This window comes from Bufo gargarizans, chromosome 1, assembly GCF_014858855.1.
Source record: "Bufo gargarizans isolate SCDJY-AF-19 chromosome 1, ASM1485885v1, whole genome shotgun sequence".
In the NCBI taxonomy this organism is placed as follows: domain Eukaryota; kingdom Metazoa; phylum Chordata; class Amphibia; order Anura; family Bufonidae; genus Bufo; species Bufo gargarizans.
In genome coordinates, this window is record NC_058080.1 from 669299328 (window position 1) to 669324378 (window position 25051).

The 25051-nt window shown below is 44.8% G+C and overlaps 1 protein-coding gene across 1 annotated transcript in view; it reads right to left on the reverse strand.

Moving 5' to 3' along the window:
• The window catches only part of WDR41 (WD repeat domain 41), a 68702-nt gene extending 44214 nt beyond the window's left edge, over positions 1-24488 (reverse strand). Inside the window, exons 1-3 of the mRNA XM_044276098.1 lie at positions 24357-24488; positions 23128-23243; positions 5586-5634 (exon numbers count right to left, since the gene is read on the reverse strand). Of these exons, the coding sequence (XP_044132033.1) occupies positions 5586-5634; positions 23128-23243; positions 24357-24404 (213 nt within the window). The 5' untranslated portion in view covers positions 24405-24488. The remainder of the gene's footprint in view (positions 1-5585; positions 5635-23127; positions 23244-24356) is intronic.
• Positions 24489-25051: the final 563 nt, after the last annotated feature.

Below are 25051 nucleotides of genomic sequence, written 5' to 3' on the forward strand. Positions count from 1 at the left end.
TGGCCTATGTGCACTTCTATGGTCCCGGCCACCAGAGGGGCCAGTGCTTTTTCTATAGTGTTAAACACGACCACCACTGAAAGACTGCAGGGTGGTCGTAACCATGGAAACAAGCAGTGTATAATTTGATGGAAAAATTTGCTTAGCCAGCAAAGGAGGCAATATGGACAATCACAATACATTAGTAAGTGCCTTGTAGTAACCGTCTCTACATGACAAATGCCGTTTGCTGAAGTGAGACAACCCCTTTAACCACCTCCCGTCTGCCCATTGACTATAAACGTCCAGGAGGTGGATCTCTATTTCTGACAGCACGTTTTAAAACGTCCTGCAGCTTTCCCCCCTGTGCTCCGCCCCTGTACACAGAAACTCCGTGACTCAGCTGCCTCCTGACAGCCAAGAACATGGAGCTTTACCCTGAGACCTTTTTTCCTGGTCTCTGTTCTTTTGATCGCTCTGACAAGCAGTCAGAGCGATCACAAATGCATCTACCATCTCCCTCTCAGTACTGCCGGTCAGAGAGGGAGATCGGTATTTAAACTAATTATTGCAATGTTAATGTTAAACTTTAAGCCCTGGAGACCGATCAGCATGGTCTCCTGGGCATGTGAGCGCTGTAATTGCCAGTTACAGCGCTCTGAAATGCTTATACCGTCTCCCTCTCATTAGTGCTGGCAGGAGAGGGAGATCGGTACATTTACACTGCAGCAGCGATCCCCCCAGCAGCTGATTTCACCTGGAGACCGATCAGTATGGTCTCCAGGACATGTGAGCTCGGTAGTATCCAGTTACAGCACTCAGCTGTTTGGGAGGGAGGGCTGAGGGAGATTGCAATAGCCCCATAGTACCTGTGACTCCTGCTGCCTCCAGAATCAGAATGGTCTCCAGGGCATGTGATTACTGTGACATCCAGTCACAGTAATTATGCAGAAGTTTGTGAGTAAACAATAACTTACTATCATCTCCCTCTCCTCACAGCCTGCTAGTGAGGGAGACTGGTATGTACAGAACACTTACTGTAACACATTTCTTTCTTTCATTCTTTTTTTTTCAATAAATGGCAATCTATCTATCCCTTTTTTGCTTCTATGTATATATACATAAAATACAGTTTTAGGGTATGTGACTGAAATGCTGTGGATTTGCTGCCATGTATTTTCATGTGGCAAGTCCACAGTGTTGTACAGTATCCACACACTGCATAAAAAAAGCAGAAAAAAGCTGCAGTATTGTAGATTTGAAATCTGCGGCATTTAAATTTATACAGTGGATTTCGCTTGCAGAATTCATCCTTCTCAATGAAGAGGATGAAATCTGCTGGCTTTTCCACAACCAAAAAGGTTTTTTTTTTGTTTTTTTTCCGCTTGAACCCAGCCTAATGCCTTATTCACACAGTCGGCTTTCGGTCAGTGATTTTCATTAGTGCCGCCAGGTGCGGCTCTAAACACAGAACAGGCGCAGATATTTCCCTTAGGGCTCATTCACACGACCGTGGTTTTGGTCCCCATCCGAGCCGCATTTTTTGCGGCTCGGGTGTTGACCCATTCACTTCAATGGTGCCGCAAAAGATGCGGATAGCACTCTGTGTGCTGTCCGCATCCGTTGCTCTGTTCCATGGCTCAGCAAAAATTATAGATCATGTCCTATTCTTGTCAATTTTGCGGACAAGAATAAGCATTTCTTTATCCACCTCCCGACCGCCTAACGCGCCGATGCGTCCAGGAGGTGGTTGATTTGTTCCTCCTGGACGCATCGACGCGTCATATCGCACGCAGGCGCGCGCGCTCACAGGAACAGAAGGTAAGCGAGTGGATCTCCAGCCTGCCAGCGGCGATTCGTTCGCTGGCAGGCTGGAGATGTGATTTTTTTTAACCCCTAAAGGTATATTAGACGCTGTTTTGATAACAGCGTCTAATATACCTACTACCTGGTCCTCTGGTGGTCCCTTTTGTTAGGATCGACCACCAGAGGACACAGGTAGGTCAGTAAAGTCGCACCAAACACTACACCCCCCCCCGTCACTTATTAACCCCTTATAAACCCCTGATCACCCCATATAAACTCCCTGATCACCCCCCCTGTCATTGATCACCCCCCTGTCATTGATCACCCCCCTGTCAGGCTCCGTTCAGACGTCCGTATGATTTTTACGGATCCACAGATACATGGATCGGATCCGCAAAACACATACGGACGTCTGAATGGAGCCTTACAGGGGGGTGATCAATGACAGGCGGGTGATCACCCATATAGATTCTCTGATCACCCCCTGTCATTGATCACCCCCCTGTAAGGCTCCATTCAGACGTCCGCATGTGTTTTGCGGATCCGATCCATGTATCCATGGATCCGTAAAAATCATACGGACGTCTGAATGGAGCCTTACCAGGGGGGTGATCAATGACAGGGGGTGATCACCCATATACACTCCCTGATCACCCTCTGTCATTGATCACCCCCCTGTAAGGCTCCATTCAGACGTCCGCATGTGTTTTGCGGATCCGATCCATGTATCCATGGATCCGTAAAAATCATACGGACGTCTGAATGGAGCCTTACAGGGGGGTGATCAATGATGGAGGTGATCAGGGAGTCTATATGGGTGATCACCCCCCTGTCATTGATCACCCCCCTGTCATTGATCACCCCCCCCCCCCTGTAAGGCTCCATTCAGACATTTTTTTGGCTCAAGTTAGCGGAAATATATATTTTTTTTGTTTGTTTTTTCTTACAAAGTCTCATATTCCACTAACTTGTGTCAAAAAATAAAATCTCACATGAACTCACCATACCCCTCACGGAATCCAAATGCGTAAACATTTTTAGACATTTATATTCCAGACTTCTTCTCACGCTTTAGGGCCCCTAAAAAGCCAGGGCAGTATAAATACCCCACATGTGACCCCATTTCGGAAAGAAGACACCCCAAGGTATTCGCTGAGGGGCATGGCGAGTCCATGAAAGATTGAAATTTTTGTCCTAAGTTAGCGGAAAGTGAGACTTTGTGAGAAAAAAACAAAAAAAAATCAATTTCCGCTAACTTATGCAAAAAAAAAAAAATTCTATGAACTCGCCAGGCCCCTCATTGAATACCTTGGGGTGTCTTCTTTCCAAAGTGGGGTCACATGTAGGGTATTTATACTGCCCTGGCTTTTTAGGGGCCCTAAAGTGTGAGAAGAAGTCTGGGATCCAAATGTCTAAAAATGCCCTCCTAAAAGGAATTTGGGCTGCTTTGCGCATCTAGGCTGCAAAAAAGTGTCACACATCTGGTATCGCCGTACTCAGGAGAAGTTGGGGAATGTGTTTTGGGGTGTCATTTTACATATACCCATACTGGGTGAGAGAAATATCTTGGTCAAATGCCAACTTTGTATAAAAAAAATGGGAAAAGTTGTCTTTTGCCAAGATATTTCTCTCACCCAGCATGGGTATATGTAAAATGACACCCCAAAACACATTCCCCAACTTCTCCTGAGTACGGCGATACCAGATGTGTGACACTTTTTTGCAGCCTAGGTGGGCAAAGGGGCACATATTCCAAAGTGCACCTTTCGGATTTCGCAGGCCATTTTTTACACATTTTGATTGCAAGGTACTTCTCACACATTTGGGCCCCTAAATTGCCAGGGCAGTATAACTACGCCAAAAGTGACCCCATTTTGAAAAGAAGACACCCTAAGGTATTCCGTGAGGGGCATGGCGAGTTCCTAGAATTTTTTATTTTTTGTCACAAGTTAGTGAAATATGAGACTTTGTAAGGAAAAAAGAGAAGAAAAAAAAATCATCATTTTCCGCTAACTTGTGACAAAAATAAATAAATTCTAGGAACTCGCAGTGCCCCTCACGGAATACCTTGGGGTGTCTTCTTTCCAAAATGGGGTCACTTGTGGGGTAGTTATACTGCCCTGGCAATTTAGGGGCCCAAATGTGTGAGAAGAACTTTGCAATCAAAATGTGTAAGAAATGGCCTGCGAAATCCGAAAGGTGCACTTTGGAATATGTGCCCCTTTGCCCACCTTGGCAGCAAAAAAGTGTGACACATCTGGTATCGCCGTACTCAGGAGAAGTTGGGGAATGTGTTTTGGGGTGTCATTTTACATATACCCATGCTGGGTGAGAAAAATATCTTGGTCAAATGCCAACTTTGTATAAAAAAAATGGGAAAAGTTGTCTTTTGCCAAGATATTTCTCTCACCCAGCATGGGTATATGTAAAATGACACCCCAAAACACATTCCCCAACTTCTCCTGAGTATGGCGATACCAGATGTGTGACACTTTTTTGATGCCAAGGTGGGCAAAGGGGCACATATTCCAAAGTGCACCTTTCAGGTTTCGCCGGTCAATTTTTACAGATTTTGATTGCAAAGTACTTCTCACACATTTGGGCCCCTAAATTGCCAGGGCAGTATAACTACCCCACAAGTGACCCCATTTTGGAAAGAAGACACCCCAAGGTATTCTGTGAGGGGCATGGTGAGTTCCTAGAATTTTTTATTTTTTGTCGCAAGTTAGTGGAATATGAGACTTTGTAAGAAAAAAAATAATAATAATAAATCATCATCATTTTCCGCTAACTTGTGACAAAAAATAAAAAGTTCTATGAACTCACTATGCCCATCAGCGAATACCTTAGGGTGTCTACTTTCCGAAATGGGGTCATTTGTGGGGTTTTTCTACTGTTTGGGCATTGTAGAACCTCAGGAAACATGACAGGTGCTCAGAAAATCAGAGCTGTTTCAAAAAGCGGAAATTCACATTTTTGTACCATAGTTTGTAAACGCTATAACTTTTACCCAAACCATTTTTTTTTTTTGCCCAAACATTTTTTTTATCAAAGACATGTAGAACAATAAATTTGGCGAAAAATTTATATATGGATGTCGTTTTTTTGCAAAATTTTACAGCTGAAAGTGAAAAATGTCATTTTTTTGCAAAAAAATCGTTACATTTTGATTAATAACAAAAAAAGTAAAAATGTCAGCAGCAATAAAATACCACCAAATGAAAGCTCCATTAGTGAGAAGAAAAGGAGGTAAAATTCATTTGGGTGGTAAGTTGCATGACCGAGCGATAAACGGTGAAACGAGTGTAGTGCCAAAGTGTAAAAAGTGCTCTGGTCATGAAGGGGGTTTCAGCTAGCGGGGCTGAAGTGGTTAAAGTCCTGACATCTGCTGTACAAGTAAAGGAAACAGGCCTATTTTAGGTGGGACAAGAGGACACTCTACACATACATACTTGGCCAGGCATGTAAATGCATGGGGGTTTCAGGAGCAGTAGCGCCTTTTGGCTCAACCAAACGAAGAATGAAGCAACTTTACAATAGGCCTTAATGTTATAATGTCCTGCCGTTTTGTTTCTACAGTTCCTATACAGACCGATGTGTCTCCATGGTAGCAGACAAACAAACCCAACTTTATGCTAATACACACAGTAATGGATAGATAGTTAGAGACAGATTACAGGGCACACAATGCACCCCCCACCAATCACCTATTCTGTGTCATGGACAGAGCTGGTTACTACATTACATTATTCCCATTAAAAAATATATATAAATAATAAGAACATATAGAGGTCTCCTACCTGAACATCCCATACAATGACGGAGCCATCATCACAAGCCGAAGCAAACCTAGAAGAGAAAGAAAGTGACTCAACATAAGAAGAATGTCCTGTACACACAGAGTAAGGGCTGGGGTCCACACAGATCTCTACGCTATGTCGCCAGCGTCCTCCTTTGCCCATACCCTTGTCATAAGGAATTGCAAAATCCTTTTGCTTCTGAGCCTCTGAAATTCCACGAAATTGAAATGTAAAGGGAAACTTTGGTTTGGAGCCACATTATTATATTGGGGAATCATAATCAGAATTGCTTACTATACAGAGTAGAAATAAGCCTTTTTTTTTTTTTTTTTTTTTTTTACAGGCTTGTTTGGGGTGGTGCTTTTTAGTCACAACATTTTGTGTTTTTTCAGACTTTTTTTCCTTAAAGAGAGATCTACAGGAAAAAAATAAAAAAAACTAAAATAAAAATGCAAGGGACCAAAAATGGCAGGAAGCACCACGACGAGAAAAAAAATAAACTTACTATGTTTGTAGAAAAAAAAATTGCCATTTTAAAAAAAATACCTACATGTACAACAACCCTAATAGAGGATTCTGCTGACGTGGTATGTATTCCCTCTATGGACCACAGCAGCTATGATGAAAGTGCGGGGCAATGGTGGAGAATATCATTTGTAAACCTAGAACAATCACATTATCTTATACACAGAGCTTTATATTAAACACATTAAGGGTGTAGGAAGGCGCAGGGGTCCGTCATTGACGGAAGGTACGTGTCCCCGAGGTTCCTGGCCTCGGTGAGATAGGAATCGGTAGTTTAGTGTGTCAGCAGCAGCTAGTGCTCGCTGACACAGTGTTTTTACTTAGTGTGGCTGTAAAGCCGATCCGGGCCAGTTCTTATTGGGAGCAGCCAAAGAGCAGGGTGGGTGGCTGTTCACCAAGTTCCAGGCCAGGGTTTGGGCTGGGAATAAAAACCCAGGAGAGACACTGGAGAGCCGCACGCTGAAAATCAGGCGCCCTAAAGCCTGCTGTGGACGGCTGTGGATTGCCATGGACAAAACAGTCCGCCAGGTGACACGTTTGTGCTGTGGACTTTATGCGGTGTGAATTAACACCAGGACTCTGCACAGTGTTGTTTTTGCCTTATTGCTTTCTGTGTGAATAAACACTGAACTTTTGCTTTATTACCGTGTTCTTGCCTCTGTACTGCGTCCACTTACCCTGCCTAGCAGAGCAAATCCCTACAAGGGTTAACCACGGTGTGACTTGCAGAGAGTGACTTTGCTGCCACATCTGTGTACAGTTTTCCAAGTTCTTGAGCCCGGTAAACCCATACTATGAATCTATTATCGGCGACCCCTATTCCAGGTCATTTTGATCCGATTAGACGGCTATGGGGGGGCAGTGGTTAAGGATCGGTGAAGCATTTCATTTTCTCTCTGGTCTGGCCGTGGCCGCCCTCAGGGAATAGGATTGCTTTTATCATATCCCCTTTCTGCTCCTATTAAAAGCAGAAGCAGTGCTGATGATACACATTGCTCGCTGTAAGTACACCTCCTAATGCCTTCTCTCCCGGCTATTGATTTCCTCGTTTACTCCTGGATTGACAGGTGAGGGCTGCAAGAACGCAAGTCTCCATATTTTGCATTTTCTTTTGCACGCCGGCATCATTTCTATTGATCTTTTAAGCCTTTGTAATTGCTTTTTTTCTTTCGAAAAACAGCTATTCTCTACACTAAATCTGCAGTTTTCACAAAACGGGGAAAAAAAGAATGAAAAAAAAAAGCCTATTTTTGTTTGTCAGAGTCCACATTTGTCAAGGTGGCAGCCATAACCTGCTGTAGTGAATCAACTCTTATTGGATTTGCTGCTTAGAAAGATGGATATGTTTCCTAAAATCCATTGCCAAGCGTATGATGTGGTCTACAAGTAGGTTACAGTCACACCTTGTTGTGCATCCTGTCTATGCCTTCCATAAATCAGCATTTATTCTGGAAACATTTCTCAAAGCTAGAGAGATGACAGAACATTCACAGAATCAATCTGAAGGTTTCATGCACACAGCAGTGTAGTTTATGCAAATTTTTGTGCGGTTTTCTCTGCACCAAAATCTTGCTTGATTTCCCCGAGATCTCACTCTTTGCATACTGTGTACATGAGATTTTGAAAGTCTCACCTATTTAGCTGGTACTGTATTAGGGCTCATGCACATGTGCGGCACATGCCCGTATTGCGGCCCACAAACAACGGGTCCACAATATACGGGCACTGGCCGTTTGCACGCCGCATCATGGATGTGTACCCCTTCACTTGAACTGTGTGGAAAGCCCACCGTGTACATAGACCCTTAAGGCAGGTTTAGACAGATGGAGCGGCTGATTGTCGGGAAGGAAGCGTTTCTTCCCGACAGTCGGTTGCTCGTCCAGTGAAGGAAATCACTGCATTTATATGCATCGATCTCCACCACAGTATGAGGAAGAGGGATTGCTATTGCCATAGCTTGTCCTGATACAGCTGCACTGTTTCCGGGCAGCAGATCGCTGTTTAGACCACATGATCTGCTGCCCAAAAATGATGATCGATGTACCTGCACCAACGACAGGATCACCCAATGATGGAGCGCTTTTCTCCTTCATTGGGTGATCGGCGGCACATTTAGATGGCCAGATTATCGGGAACGAGTGTTCACACAGGATTATTAGTTGGTCTAAATCCACACGTAGGTTTTTGCTAGTGCTTTTCTGCCTTTTTACAGTTTTTGTAGAGTGTTTTACGAACGTACAAATTCCAAAGTGCTAGGAAAATGTGTGAAAAAAAATAAAGTATATTACAAAAACTCATTGTCTGACATTTAGATTTGGTTTACATAAAGTATATTCAAAAGTTTAGCACCAAAGATGACAAAAATTAAGGTGGGCCCAGCATGCATGTGGAACCAACACTCCCTGAATTTTATGGTAGCCGTCATGGCACATTACAGGAAGAATTTAGTTTTAGGTTCCTGTCTTACAGAGATCGCCTTGACGTTAGGCAGACGGGCCCAAATCATTTTATACAAAATGGATTTGCCAAGAATCTCTAATTTTCATAATAAGCATAGCATTAGAATACTTTTCTAATTGTACTTTATTTGGTTTGCAGATCGCTGTTACACTTAATTTTTTACCTTGTGTTTTCAGCCACAGCAACGTGCACCTGCACATTGGGATGTGCTGACTGACCCCCCCAACCCTTTAGTTATACTATAATTATCATTGGATTTTTTGTTGTTGATACAATTATAATGGGCCACAGCGTCATTCTGACCTTTGTAATGTCTGGCGACAGAGAAGTCGTCAGACAAAAAGATGTCATTGTAAAGTTTTGCACAGGATTCATTTAGTATCTTGAAAACCAATCAAAGTAAATGTTCCAATCACTGACTTTTTTACCCGTCTACAATGAGAACATGAAAATCCCTTTTCAAAGCTCGCAATAAGATATTATCAAACCACTTGAAGCATGAAACCATTTACAGAGGCTGACGAAAACACACTAGTGTACATATTGAACAGGCTTGACTCATTCATTGCTGCTCGCACTACCCAAGTCAGAAATAATAAAATAATAACGATTATAATACTTGCTGTGGCTAAAATGAGTTATCCAGGTTCTCCAAAGCAATAAGTGGGAACCTCGAAAGGACCCTCGGTTGCGAATAAATAAAAATTATACAAAACAGATTATGAAAGGACATAAAAAATTATTGTGCATACATTACATAAAAACGAAATACCTACCCTTATTAAAGGGGTTGTGCCAAGTTTAGACGTTATCGCCTATCCACACATGCCCGGCCTACCACTCTATCAGATCAAGGGAAACGGGAACCCATTCTTGGGATCGGTTGGGGTCCCAGTGGTCAGGCTTCCAGTGATCAGTTTAAGGAGTTGTACCCGGACATAACCCCTTCTTTCCCCATTCAGCCCCTCTGATGCTCTCCCTTACCCTGCGCTGTACAGAAAGGGCTTTTCTTAAGTCCCGGTGACGTACTGTGCCAGGCTAGGCAGAGGCTTCCGCCTAGCAGTGATCACGGTGACATCACCTGCACTAATAGGTGGTCTTTAGCACTGCCCTAGGTTGTAAAACAGGCCGCCCATTAGTGCCGGCGATATCACCGGGATCATTGTAGTGAATGGTTCGGCATACGGGCTGCAAAAAAAAAAAAACACACAAACAGACACGGAAAGAAAATGGGTGCAGGCACTTTATATTTTTAAATTATGTAGGCTGAAGCAGAGGTGCACGTACAAATATGAGGCATCAGTGACGCGGTCCAGTGGCTGACAAAAATTTTGTTTTTATGGTGGCAATTTACATTAAGGCTCATTCAGATGCAGATCCGTTTTTTTTTTGCGGACAGTTCAGCATGTCCACAAAAAAAAAAAAAAACGGATTGCATTCCACACTTTTGTGGACCCATAGACTTCAATGAGGCCACGTCTTGCTTTTCACTGACAAGCATAGGACATGTTTTATTTGTTTTGCGGAGAAATAAAATGGAAGAAAAGGGCCCCATAGAAGTGAAGGAGTCGGCTTGTGAACAGCATACGGCTGTCTGAATGAGCCCTTAACTCTAGATTTTTATGACCAGATGAATTGTAACTAAGTGCAAAGTCATTGTTTGACATGAATACTAATTTATTCACAAAAACCCCATTTCCCTTGCATTTTAACAATGCCACAAAATGACCTGCATACATCATTTCAGTGATCTGGTTAGCTCAGGAGAAAGAGTTAACAAGGCTGTTATCACTGACATGCAGACTGAATTAAAAGAGCAGACTGGTTGCTTATAAAAAAAAAAAAAAAAAAAAAAAAAAAGGAGGAGTGCTTGTAATCATTGTCTTCTTCTGTTAACCATGATTACCTCCAAGGAAACACATGCAGTCATCAAAAGGCCTTCGTAGGCAATGACATTTCTTGTATGATTGCATCTAAATCAACCACTGATCCGATCATCAAGAACTTAAGGAGAGATGTTCAATTGCTGTAAAGAAGGCTTCAGGGTGCCCAAGAAAGTCCAGCAAGTAATAAGATTGTCTCATAAAGAGGATTCAGCTATGTGATAGGGTCAACACCAGTGGAGAGCTTGCTCATGGAATCTGGGAGCGCTAAAACGGGGAACTCTGCTCTTTCCGCCTCAGTGTGCCTTCCACTGGCTGACAGCGAAGAAGGTGGCCCGGACTAGTAATAGGCCTAAGCTTCTACAAGGCTTAGAGGCCGATTAGTAGTATATTCAGATGCTGGCGGCCTGCAGGTGGCAGCACAGCATAGGAACATACTGAATATTGTATTCTGTAAGGCATGGATATGAATTACAGAATACAAGATGCAATCTAATGACGGACTTAACCCCTTCCTGACGCAGCCATTTTTTTTGTTTGTTTTTCGCTCCCTGCATTCCTGGAGTAGTAATCTTTTTCTTTTTCCATTCAATACCATTCATTTTCCATTCATACCCCAATAACTTTTTTTTTTTATAGTTTTGTCTATGGAGACATTTTTGTGGTACGGTCTGTAGTTTTTGCTAATACTGATATGTATGACTTTTTGATCACTTTATATTGAATTTTTTTGAGCAGTAAAGTGATGAAAAAAATAGCGAATCAGACTTTTTTTTTTTCCATTGCATCATTCACCATATGGTATTTTTTTTATATATTTTAATAGTATGGTTGTTTTTGCACGCAGCAATGTCCATGATGTTATTTTTGTTATCGTTTTTTTTTTTTTTTTTGGGGAAATGGGGGTGAAAACACCCGTACTATTGAAATACAAAAATATCCCATATAGTAATTGTAGAAATGGGAAGGAAAAACAAAACAAAAAAAAAAAAGCCAATTCGCCATTTGTCACTTCATCTCCCACAAAATTGAATAAAAAGTTATCAAAAAGTCGTACACACTCCAAAATGGTATTAATAAAACTGCAGATCGTCCGGCAAAAAAATTAGCCCTCATACAGCTCCGTAAACATAACTATAAAAAAGTTTTGGGTTTCAGAATATGAAAATGAAAAATAAAGGTTTTTCAAAGTTTATTTAGTTCCACATTAACACACAAGAAAAGCTATATAAATGTGTTGTCACCATAATTGTACTGACCTGGAACATGAAGGCACGGTAACTGGTCGCTTTTACCTCATAGGGAAGGCTGTAAAAACTAAACCCATTACACCCATTGAATTGCGTTTCTTTTCCAATTCCACCCCAACTGGAATATATTTTTCCAGCTTCCCGCTACATTGTATGCAATATTCAATAGTAGAATTAGAAAACGCAACTTGTCCTGCAAAAAACAATCCCACATACGGCTATATGACAGAAAACAGAAATATAAAATAAAGTTATTGCTTGGTAAACCCGTGCTGGTTATCACTTATGATATTATTTACAGTCACATACTCCTGTATATAGTCCCTTAAGGCCCCTTGCAGACGAGCGTGCTGGATTCAGTCCGAATGCGTTGCGGGTAGGTTCAGGGAAATCCGCGCGAGTTTGTATGCAATTTGTCTGCGATTGCGTTGTTCAGTGTTTTAATGCGTTTTGCACGCGTGTGATAAAAAAAATGAATGTGGTACCCAGACTCGGACTTCTTCACTAAAGTTTGGGTTAGGTGTTCTGTTATTTTCCATTATAACATGGTTATAAGGGAAAATAATGGCATTCTTAATATAGAATGCTAAGTAAAATGTCCCTTGAGGGTTAAAAAATAATAAAAAATTACTCACCTCATCCACTTGATCGCGCAGCCGTTATCGTCTTCTTTCTTCTATCTTCAGGACCTGCACTGACGTCATCACGCGGAGACGTCAGCGCTGGTCCTGCGGAATGAAGATAGAAGAAAGAAGACTATAACGGCTGCGCGATCAAGTGGATGAGGTGAGTAATTTTTTATTATTTTTTAACCCTCAAGGGACATTTTACTTAGCATTCTGTATATAGAGTGCTAATATTTTCCATTATAACTATGTTATAATGGAAAAAAAATTAAGGAAATGGACTTTAATGGGGTCCCAGGGTTCATTCCTATTTATTAACATCATCTCTTTAGCAACCATCCGTGAAAACCACATTGCATCTGCACTTGCTTGCGCTTTTCACTTAGCCCCATTCACTTCTATGGGGCCTGCGTTGCGTGAAAAACGCAGAATATAGAACATGCTGCGATTTTCATGCAAACGCACAAGTGATGCGTGAAAAGCATCTCTCATGTACACAGCCCCACTGAAATGAATGGGTCCGGATTCAGTGCGGGTCACGCATTGCACCCGTGCGGAAAACTCGCCTGTGTGAAAGGGACCTAAGAGTCCTTCAAACATTTTTCCCCACAACAGAAGTTAGGCCTCATGCACACGACCGTAGTTATGGTCCGCATCCGAGCCGAGGACCTTAACATGTATAGTTTGGAAGAAAGACGAGACAGAGGGGATATGATAGAAACTTTTAAATACATAAAGGGAATCAACTCGGTAAAAGAGGAGAGAATATTTAAAAGAAGAAAAACTGCTACAAGAGGACATAGTTTTAAATTAGAGGGGCAAAGGTTTAAAAGTAATATCAGGAAGTATTACTTTACTGAGAGAGTAGTGGATGCATGGAATAGCCTTCCTGCAGAAGTGGTAGCTGCAAATACAGTGAAGGAGTTTAAGCATGCATGGGATAGGCACAAGGCCATCCTTCATATAAGATAGGGCAAGGGGCAGTGCTCCAGACAAAATAAATAAATAAAATATCTAGTAGCCATTGGCTCCTGAACTGAAAAATTTAGGAGCCAAATTAAATTTTTAGTCTCCAAATCGAAACCAAATAAAAATGTTGGTATTGATACCAAAATTTTGATTCGCTTTCATCACCATAAAAAAGTATTGCGATACTCAATACCATGCAAAAAATAAAACACCAAAAAAAGCCGCGTGCATTTTATGACACGTTCGGCCCATAATAGAACAGTCGTATCCTATTTTTTGGGGTGACTAAAAAATGGGAAATCACATGGTTTTCATTTATTTATTTCTGTTACGGCGCTCACCGCATAGGAGATATTTTTTTATAATTTAATAGTTTGGACTTTTCAGACACAGCGCTATGTAATATGTTTATTTATTGGGAAAGGGGGGATTTAAACTTAATATTTTAGGGTACTTTCACACTTGCGTCTTTCATTTTCGGCATAGAGTTCTGTCACAGGGGCTCTATACCGGAAAATAACTGATCAGGTATATTCCCATGCATTCTGAATGGAGAGTAATCCGTTCAGGATGCATCAGGATGTCTTCAGTTCAGTCATTTTGACTGATCAGGCAAAAGAGAAAACCGTAGCATGCTACGGTTTTATTTCCGGCGAAAAAAACTGAAGACTTGCCTGGATCCGGCATTTTTCCCTATAGGAATGTATTAGTGCCAGATCCGGCATTCAAAATACCTTAATGCCGGACCCGTCCTTCGCATGCGCAGACCGGTAAAAATGTGTAAAAAGATACAAGACGGATCCGTCTGTCTGCATGACAAGCAGAGAGATGGATTCGTTCTTGCAATGCATTTGTGAGATGGATCCGTCTCACAAATGCTTTCAGTCACATCCAGATCGGCGGATTCGGCAGGCAGTTCCGACGACCGAACTGCTTGCCGGATCACTCTGCCGCAAGTGTGAAAGTAGCCTTAGTGTTTGTGTTTTTTTTTTTTTAACTTACTATTAGCCCCCTTAGGAGCTGGAACCCTTGTCCTATTCACCCTTAGGCCCCTTTCACAAGGGCGAGATTTCTGCGCGGGTGCAATGCGTGAGGTAAACGCATTGCACCTGCACTGAATCCGGACCCATTCACTTCTATGGGGCTGTGCAGATGAGCTGTGATTTTGACGCATCACTTGTGCGCTGCGTGAAAATCGCAGCATGTTCTATATTGTGCGTTTTACATGCAACGCAAGCCCCATAGAAGTTAATGGGGCCGAGTGAAAATCGCAAGCATGTGTGGATGCGGTGCGATTTTCACGCATGGTTGCTAGGATTAAAGTCTATTCACTGTATTATTTTCCCTTATAACATGGTTATAAGGGAAAATAATAGCATTCTTTGATACAGAATGCATAGTAGAAGGTCGATTGAGGGTTAAAAAAAATAACATAAAATGAACTCACCTCCTCCAATTGATCGTGTAGCTGCCAGTCTCCTGTTCTTTCTTCAGGACCTGTCAAAGGACCTGTGGTGACATCACTGTGCTCATCACATGGTACATCACATGATCCATCCCCATGGTAATGGACCATGTGATGAGCTCACCGACATCACCACAGGTCCTTTGACAGGTCCTGAATAAAGAACAGGAGACCGGCAGCTACGCGATCAATTGGAGGAGGCGAGTTAATTATTATTATTATTTTTTTAACCCTCATTGGCACTGCGCCACCAATGTTTATTTGTTTGTTTATTATACTGCGGTGTTGGGGGGGCGCACTGCGCCACCAATGTTTATATGTTTATTATTCGGGGGAGGGGGGGGCGCATTGCACCACCAATGAAGATAACTGACCTGTTAGTACAAATACAGGAGGCGGCTGCCGGAATCAAATAGCCGGCACCCGACCTCTATGACAGGGAGCAGCACCTGAGGGGTTAACTGCAGCGAATCGCAGCTCCCTGTTATAGATGTCGGGTGCCGGCTATTTGATTCCGGCACCCACCTCCTGTATTTGTATTAAAAGGTCAGTTATCTCCCCTCCCCGTCTCTCTTCTTACTGGCAGCGGCGGCAGCAGCAAAGGGGGAGGGAGAGACTCCTTCTCCACTGCGCTGCTGAGAAGAACATCGGCGGCGGGGCAGAGAACTATCAGCTCCTGTGCCCGCCGCTGTATTCAACAGCAGAGTTGCAGCGGCGGGTCTAGTCGCAAATGGTGACAAGACTAAAAAGTCTGGTCACCATTTGTAAATTCCAAGTCGCATTGGTGACCATTTTGGTCGCCATCTGGAGCTTTAAAGGGGCTATTCATAGTATTCAGTATATTGGGCAGACTAGATGGGCCAAATGATTCTTATCTGCCGACACATTCTATGTTTCTATGTTCCGAGGCCCCGCAAATAAATAAATAAAAATAGTATGTCTTATTCTTGTCCGTTTTTCAGACAAGAATAGGCCTTTCTACAATGGGCCGCCCGTTCTGTTAATTGCGGAAGGCACGCAGTTTGCGGACTGCAAAAAAAAAAAACAGCACGGTCTTGTGCATGAGGCCTTAAGCTTACTGGTCTATAATTACCTGTGGAACACAATACCATTAAAACCTCCGACAAAAAGATCTAAAAATACTGAAGCAGCAAGCTTTGTGAAAAACTAAATTTGTGTCAGCCTTAACTGTGTGGGTATATATTTATATGATTGTGGACATTTTGTGTGGTACTGGGAGTAGATTAGATACAATTTCTCTATGGTTATTTTTTCCCCAGGGGTCCCTGGACACATTCAGTACACGGTTGACACTATGCACAATACATGGTACAACAGCATTTAGCAACCAGGGGTGTGGAAAGCCGGAATTAGACTTACCGGTAATTCAATTTCCACGAGATCACCACGACGGCTACAAGGAGATTGACCCCTGACCTCTGTAGGGGCAGGAACAGAGAGAGGGTTTAAATCCCCCCCTCCCACCACCAGCACCAGTGTGTCCAAAATTACAGAGACAGAAAAAAGGTGGTGAGAACAAACATAATAAACCAAGAGGGTATTACTTCATAACCTCCCAGGTAAGGCTAAAGGAAGGGTAGGGAATATATGTGCCGTCGTGGTGATCTCGTGGAAATTGAATTACCGGTAAGTCTAATTCCGGCTTTCCACTTCATCACCACGACGGCTACAAGGAGATATAAAAAATTATAGCTTAGGGGGGGACGACCGCCTGAAGGACTTTTCGTCCAAAAGACAAGTCTGAGCTAGATAGGTCTAACCTATAGTGTTTTGTAAAGGTGTGGATGTTAGACCACGTAGCGGCTTTACAAATGTCTTCAAGGGAAGCTCCGGCCCGTTCTGCCTGGGAGGAGGACATAGCCCGGGTAGAGTGAGCTCTTAAATTTGAGGGGCAAGACAGGTCTTGGGACTCGTAAGAAATGGAAATGGAGTCTTTTATCCACCGTGCTAGAGAGGATCTGGAGGCTTTTAGACCCTTATTCTTCCCCGAGAAGAGGACAAACAGGTTATTGGATCTACGGAAACCTTTTGACACTTCAAGATACCGTAAGACAGAGCGTCTTACGTCTAGAGAGTGGAAGTTAGATTCCCTATCGTTAGAGGGATTATTGCAAAAGGAGGGTAAGACTATCTCCTGGTTTCGGTGGAAGTCCGATACTACCTTAGGCAAGAAACCCGGATCCAATTTAAGAATAATCCTATCATCGGTGATACGGAGATAGGGTTCCTGTATCGATAATGCTTGGATCTCGCCTACCCTTCTTGCGGACGTGATGGCCACCAAGAAAGCAGTTTTAAACGACAGATGTTTGATGGAACAATCAAATAGGGGTTCAAATGGAGCGAGAGTTAAGCCAGTGAGTACCACGTTAAGGTCCCAGCTGGGGATCCTAGATTTTAGAGAGGGACGTAGACGGGAGGCAGCTTTCATGAATCTCCTGATCCAGTGATGACTGGCTATATCTCGATCAAAGAAGCAGGCTAGTGCCGAGACCTGTACCTTTAGGGTAGAGGGTCTGAGACCTAGTTCAAGTCCCTGCTGGAGGAAGTCCAAGATCTTCAAGAAATTGGGCGGCTCTAAGTTTGGGGCCGGGTTCCCCATCCATGTACAGAATCTCTTCCAAATTTTTAGATAAATTGAGAAGGTAACCTTCTTCCTACTCGCTTTAAGGGTAGTTATCACTTGGTCCGAGAGCCCCTGTGACCTCAACTTCTGGACCTCAGGATCCAAGCTGACAACTTGAGGAAGCTTGGGTCTGGATGTAGTATTGGGCCTTGGTGAAGCAGGTCCCTCCTGGCAGGAAGAGGCCATGGGTCCTCTACTGATAGATTCCTTAGAGCAGGAAACCAGCTCCTCTTCGGCCAATAGGGAGCTATCAGGATTAGTGTCGTATCTTCTAGGTAGAGTTTCTGGATTATCCTGGGAAGTAGAGGCAATGGTGGGAACGCATAACTGAGATCCCAGTCCCAACGAATTGTGAGCGCATCCAACGCCCAGGGATTGTCCCGTGGGTTTAACGAACAGAACGTCGGTACCTTTGCGTTTCTTTTGGATGCGAACAGATCCACCTGTGGAGTGCCCCATCTTTCTGCCAGTAGCTGGAACACTTCTGGATTCAAGGACCACTCTGTCTGGTCTATCGACTGGCGACTGAGATAGTCCGCTTCCACGTTCAGTATCCCTTTTAAGTGGATTGCGGAGATGGAATTCACGTGGGATTCTGCCCAGTTGAAGATCTTCTTTGTAATAGACATCAGTTTCTCCGATCTCGTGCCTCCCTGGTGAGATAGGTACGCCACCGTCGTCGTGTTGTCTGAAAGAATCTTTACGTGTTGACCCCTCAGAAGTATCTCTGCGGTTTTCAGGGCTTTCCAGACCGCTTCTAGTTCCCTGAAATTGGAGGACTGAGAGCGGATAGTTGGGGTCCAGGAACCTTGAAACCAACGGTCTCCCACTGTCGCTCCCCATCCTTTCTCGCTTGCGTCTATAAGTACCTGAATGTAGGGGATTTTCTCCCAAACGACCCCCAAGGACAGATTGCTTGTGTTTTTCCACCAATCTAGGGAGGTTTTTACTGCCAGAGGGATCAGGACCTTCTGATCCAAGGAGGCCTGCTGTCTGTTCCAAGCTCTGAGGATCCACGACTGGAGGGATCTGAAGTGGGACTGGCTCCATGGGACGGACGTGATGCAGGACGAGAGAAGACCCAGGAGGCTCATAGCTTCTCTTATAGGACAGGACCTCCTGTGCTGGAATCGTCGGACCTTTAATTGAAGGTTTCTGACCTTGTCTGGCGGAAGGAAGGTATGTTGTGTTCGGGAATCCAGGATAACACCCAGGAACTGGATAGTGCTGGAGGGCACCAGGTTTGATTTCTTCAAGTTCACCAACCAACCCAGATCCTGAACGAGAGACAGAAAGGTTTGTAGGTCTCTTCTGAGTTCTTTCTCTGAATTGCCAATTAGGAGGAAATCGTCCAGGTACGGTATGATCACCAGTCCCTTGTGTCTCAAGAAGGCCATCATTTCGACTACCAGCTTTGTAAACACTCTGGGTGCAGATGATATCCCAAAGGGAAGGGCCGTAAACTGGTAGTGACGGGTTACCCTCTTGTGGTCCTGGATGGCGAACCTCAAGAACCTTTGTGACTCTGGATGAATTGGGACGTGATAGTATGCGTCCTGAAGGTCTACTGAGCACATCAGGGCATTCCTCTTTATCAACGGAATCAGGGATTTCAGGGATTCCATCCTGAACTTTCGATAGATGACAAATTTGTTCAGGGCTTTCAGATTTATGATTGTACGGAAAGAGCCTTCTTTTTTCTCTACCAAAAACAGGTTTGAGTAGAAACCTTGTTTTTGCTGTGTTGGCGGGACTTGTACTATTACGTCCGTTGCCAGAAGGCTTTGAATTCCTTCCAGAATCTTTCCGCGTACTTTGGGGGAATGTGGGTTGGTAACAATGAAGCGGTTTGGGGGAGATGAAGAGAGTTCGATCCGGTACCCGGATCTTATGATGTCCCGGACCCAAGGGTTCGGGGTAATGGACTCCCAAGGAGTCAGAAAATTCTTCAATCTCCCCCCCACTCTGACGTCATTGTTTATCCGAGGGTTTACTCTGGGAGGAGGAGGGGTTATTCCTACCCCTGCCCCCTTTGGGGTAACTCCAGCGTCCTGACTTCCCTTTACCCTTAAAGGGATTGTTCTGGCTAGTGGGGGCCCGAAAGGGATATTTCCTTTTGTAGGGTCTCTCTTCTGGGAATCCCTTTTTCTTGTCAGCCGCTTTCTCCAGGATACGGTCTAGGACGGGGCCAAAGACGTATTCCCCTGAGAACGGGATGGAGCAAAGCTTCATCTTTGATGTGTTGTCGCCCGACCAGCTTTTCATCCATAGGGCGCGACGGGCCGCATTGGAGAGTCCCGCGTCCTTTGCAGCGAATCTGACCGATTCCGCTGAGGTGTCAGCCATAAATGCTGTGGCGGATTTTAACAGGGGGAGGGATCTCAAGATCTCATCCCTAGGAGTATTATCTCTGATACGAGATTCCAGTTCCTCTAGCCACAGTTTCATGGATCTTGCAACTGAGGTAGCTGCGATGTTTGTTTTTAAGATAAGCATCGCTGCTTCCCATGATTTTTTTAAGAGGCTATCAGCCTTCCTGTCCATGGGATCACGCAGTTGAGAGGTGTCTTCAAAGGGCAAGGCAGTCTTTTTATTGACCTTTGCGACCTGAATATCGATTTTCGGTGTTTCACTGAAGATTTTAACTTCGTCCGTGTCAAACAACAGCCGGTTTTTAAAGGACCTGGACACCCCCAACCTCTTTTCTGGGTTGGACCACTCGTCCAACACCATATCCCGTATGTTCTCATTGATTGGGAACACCCGGGTTTTTTTAACCCTGAGTCTCCCAAACATCTCATCCTGGACTGAGTGTGCTTTAGGGGTTTCTTCGACCCCCATAGTGGCCCGGACTGCCCTTAGCAGGTCTGGCATCTCGTCCAAGGAGAAGCAGAATCTTTGATCTGATTCTGAAGTCTCAAGATCAGAGGAGACCGCCTCGTCCTCCCGTGTTCTGGAGGACGAGGCCTCCTCCTCTATAATCTCTGGATCAGATAGGGAAGGGGATGGGCCCCTACGTCTTTTTGAAGGGGGTGCATCCCTAGGTAAAGGTATCTGGGATAAGGAGGTTTTAACTTCCTCATGGATCATGGACCTTAGATCTTTAAGGAAAGAAGGCTGTTCCTCGGCGATCACATTAGATATGCAGTCCTTACAAAGCTTTTTACGGTAGTCGTCCGGTAGCCGTTTGAGGCAGGACACACATTTGGACTGTTTTTTGATCTTTTTCTGAGCCTCCTTAGTGACCTGGGGAGAACAACCCTTATTAGCTATGGTAAGTACACATGCCAACAGCAGGTTATAGCCCCAAGCCAGAGATGTGGAGGAGGAGGAACAAGCAACCTGGTACAGTGTATAGACAAGTACAGGGTAAAGGAAGAAGCGCTTCCCCACAGGGGACTTACTACAGGCGGCACAGAAGGGTCTCCAGGGGAGCGGGGTTCAGCCGACATGACTGCACGCTGGCTCCGATGTACGCCGGTACACTGAGACATTCGGCGCTGCTGCGCGCGAAAATTTGACTCGGAGACGCTTCTGAATGACGTCACTTCCTTCGGCACCCGGAAGTGACGACGGCCGTTATCCTGAAGCGCTTAGGCGCGCACCCGGCGATAGCCAAACAGGCCCGGCGGGAGATCGCGACCGGGAGCAGGCTCACATATAATAATGGAGCGAGGCCTCCCTCCTTCGCCCCTGCCCAGCGTTAGTACGGAGACCGCAGGAGGGCAGGGGGAACACCCGGTAGGTGTCAGGAAGTTCCGCTTTCATCTTCATCTCCCCGCAGGGAGACTCTCTCTGCCCCTGTCCTCTGTAGGGACAGGAAACACTGGTGCTGGTGGTGGGAGGGGGGGATTTAAACCCTCTCTCTGTTCCTGCCCCTACAGAGGTCAGGGGTCAATCTCCTTGTAGCCGTCGTGGTGATGAAGTGGAAATTGTATCGCCCGATGCCCGGGACATGCAGTTCCGGGCGCCGGGCAGGTAGTTTGTTTAGTAGCTTAGCCCTGCTGCGGACAAGTAGCAGGGCTGAGATGGCTTTGTTTACCGGAACAGTGGATCGGCGACGAGCTGGGGGTGTGGAGCGGCGGTGACTGAGCAGTGGGCGTAGAGCAGTGACGCAGCCGCGGTGACAGAGCGGGGCGGGGGAGGGGCGTGGTGTAGTGACAGCATGGGGAAGAAGAAATGACAGAGCTGGAGCAATGAAAGGTTCTGTCACGTCTCCGGCTCGGGGGCAGGAGCAGTGATGGAGCAGTTATAGAGCCAGGGGCATTGATAGAACTCAGCTCTGTCAGCGTCCCTCAGAGGACCCCCTTTCTGCAGGTGTTGTCAAACTGGGAAGGTGAGGGGGGTCCTTTCCATGCCACATCAGCAGCTAATTTGCCTAAACTACCTAGAGGTACGGGTAGTAATGTGCCAAGAGCAAGAGTGCGCACTAAACTAATTGCTGTGATCACATTAAGGCCTCATTCACACCAGGGAGCGCGTTCCGGCCCGATTCTGTCCAGAATGCACTGCACCACATTGCGGCCGGCTAACTATATTGTGGGGCAGGAGGGGGCGGAGTGGTCTGTTGAAGAGATTAGCACCATAACCATGCCCAACGGCTGCAATGAGATTGGCTGCACAGGATCGCAAGGAACATTATGCCTGCCGTCCAGTCCAGACAAAATGCTGCAAGCAGCATTGTGACCGTACTGCAGGCATAATTGTGCCTTGCGATCCTGTGCATCCGATCGCCTGCGGCTGTGGCTATGGTGCCATTCACTTCGATGGATCGTCACACCCCCTCCTGCCCCACAACATAGTGAGCCGGCCGCGACATAGTGCATTCTGGACAGAGTCGCCTGGTGGGAACGAGGACTAAACTTAGAGTCATTTCACACCACAAAGACTGGAACGCAAGCCAGCCACCTCCCTGCATAAGGAAGCGCGGCGGTGCATTGAAATATGGTTTTGATGTAAAATAATTTTTTGTATCAGGACAAGTAGATCGAGCCCCCGCTATAGTCCTTCGACAAGTAGTTTTAAAAAAAAATATTTCCACACCCCTGGCAACTCAAAGCTAATATGGATCCATGTGATAAAAACTGTATAGGCCAATATGTTATCTTCGATTTTGTAAAAAGCTGAGCTGATGTCTGTTTTTTTCTCAAGGATGCCATGAACATCTGCAAGTCATGCTAGAGGTAAACACTGACCAATGGGTCGCTTGGAGCGTGGCCATCATAAGCGCATGTTGTCAAAAAGAGCACGTTGGCATCAAACATACCGTTCAGTCAAATAAAACAATCTGGGGGGGGGGGGGGGGGGGGGTCATTGACTAAAGACCAATGCTTCACATATCGGTCTTAGTAAAAAAAAAAAAAAAAAAAATGCTGATGCAAGATCCAACCAGTTGCATGCATGCCTCTTAAGAAATTGGTTGCATCCTCTGCCAGAAATGAAATCTACCGTACTCCAGTCAGGAGGCGGTGTACTGTGTGCCAGTTTTCGGGCATGCATGTTGTTAAAGGAGTCGTTGTTAAAGGCCCACCTCCTAATGCCCATATCCCCCCAACTTTTTTTAAAAGTGTCACAAGAGGCCAGAAAGTAACACAACAGCACTTTCACCAAAACATGGTGTTAAATGTTAGTACATGAGCCCCATAGTCTTCAATGCATCCCCCCCCCCCCCCCGCCATATATTAATATTGAACTTTATATGCTAGGCGTCCTCTCACCTGTTGTCGTCTACTTGCACTAGGAAGCGCACAATGTCCGTGTGGGCTTTTAGGGCTGTAAGTTCTGTATATGGATTCTGGCTCTGCTCCTCCCCGATGTTTAATATGGCAGACTTCTACAAAAAGAGGAAACATTGTATTTCTGAGGCAAGGGGTACAATGACACAACGCTGCACGTCAGGGGTGGGCAAACTGAGCTGCAGATCCAAGATCCCAAGCTGATCCGTTCTCCATATTAGTTTTAATGCTGTATGGAGACCTATTTCTATACAGCATTAAAATGTATGTGCTGCAGCGAGGCAAATTTCGCTAAGTCCGAACTTGCACATCACACATTATTCCCACAATCAGAGCGCTGATTGGACAGAGTGAGGAGGGACATGCCTGGTCACGGGCTGTCTGACCACTATGGCGCCAGTTCTGGAGGTTGACATGGTAAGATAAGTGGCCAGAATTCATTTAACCCTTTAAATCACACTTGTTCGTGCTCACATTGATGCCCATTTGTGCGCCAGTCTTTTCTGTTTTCATGCCGACCTCAACTGATATTACGTCGGGACAGCCCAGATATGTTCCCATAATTCATTAACAAAAAATACTAATCATGTGAAGAAACCAACTTCAGCTTCCTAAGGGCCAGTTGACACTGAGTTTTTTTGTGCTGATTTTGGAGCGTTTCTGCCTCAAACCGGCCTCCCATTCATTTCAGTGGGAAGCACCCGTGTGTCCTTGTATTATTTGGCGCAGATCCACACCAAAACCCTCAAGCTTAAAAAATGCAGCTTTGTATTAAAAAAAACATTGCTTAAAAAAAGTGTAAAAAAAAGAAAAAAAAACAACACAGGTCAAAAAAATGCATGAGAAAACATGCCAAAAATGCGCTAAATAAAACAAAACAAAAAAACTTGTGGATTCTGCGCTGATTTTTTTCAGCTTGTTTTCAAACTCTGTTGCATTACACACACACACACATTATATATATATATATATACACACACACACACACATTATATATATATATATATATATATATATATATATACATATATACACACACATAATATATATATATATACACACACACACAATACAAAAAACGCACAAAACACATAAATACACACATATAGACAGATACATAATATACACACATACATAAGAGACAGGTATATATATATACACACACATGATATCACTCCCAGCACCACACACCATCACTACAGCCATATTACCTCGGCCCCGGCCTGCTGCTCTCTGCTGCCCAGCAGCCACCGGAACATAGCGGCTGTTCTCCGCACAGGGTCTCCGGGCTCCGGGGTTTACAGCCGGTAGATTCTATTTCCTGGAGAGGGAAAGGACCTGAGATGACGTCATGCCCATGTGACCAGACTTTCCTGGGGGCGGAGCAATGCTGGGAAGCTGGATGGATTCTGAGCAGCTGCTGGAGCCGTGCACTCTGTGCGCTGTCATCAGCAGGACGAGAGCCGCTGGTGCACGGACATGTAATGCTCTGCATGGATTAGAGACACTGTCTGGGACGTAATGTTCTAAGAGGGGGGGACACACATTGGGATGCAGTGCTCTGCATGGACTGGGAACTCTGGGTTTGCTCTGCATGGACTGGGTGCACCAGGATGTTACGCTATGGGGGCACTGGGCACGTTGGAATGCAATGCTCTGCATCGACTGGGGACTGTAGGTGCACCTTGTTGCAATGCTCTGCATGGACTAGGTGCACCAGGATGTAATGCTCTGAGGGGATTGGGCACATTGGGATGCAATGATCTGTATGGCCGGGGACTTTGGGGTGCAATTTGTTGCAATGCTCTGCATGGACTGGGTGCACCAGGATGTAATGCTATGGGGGCATTGGGCACATTGGGATGTGATGCTCTGCATGGACTGGGAATTCTGGGTGTGCTCTGCA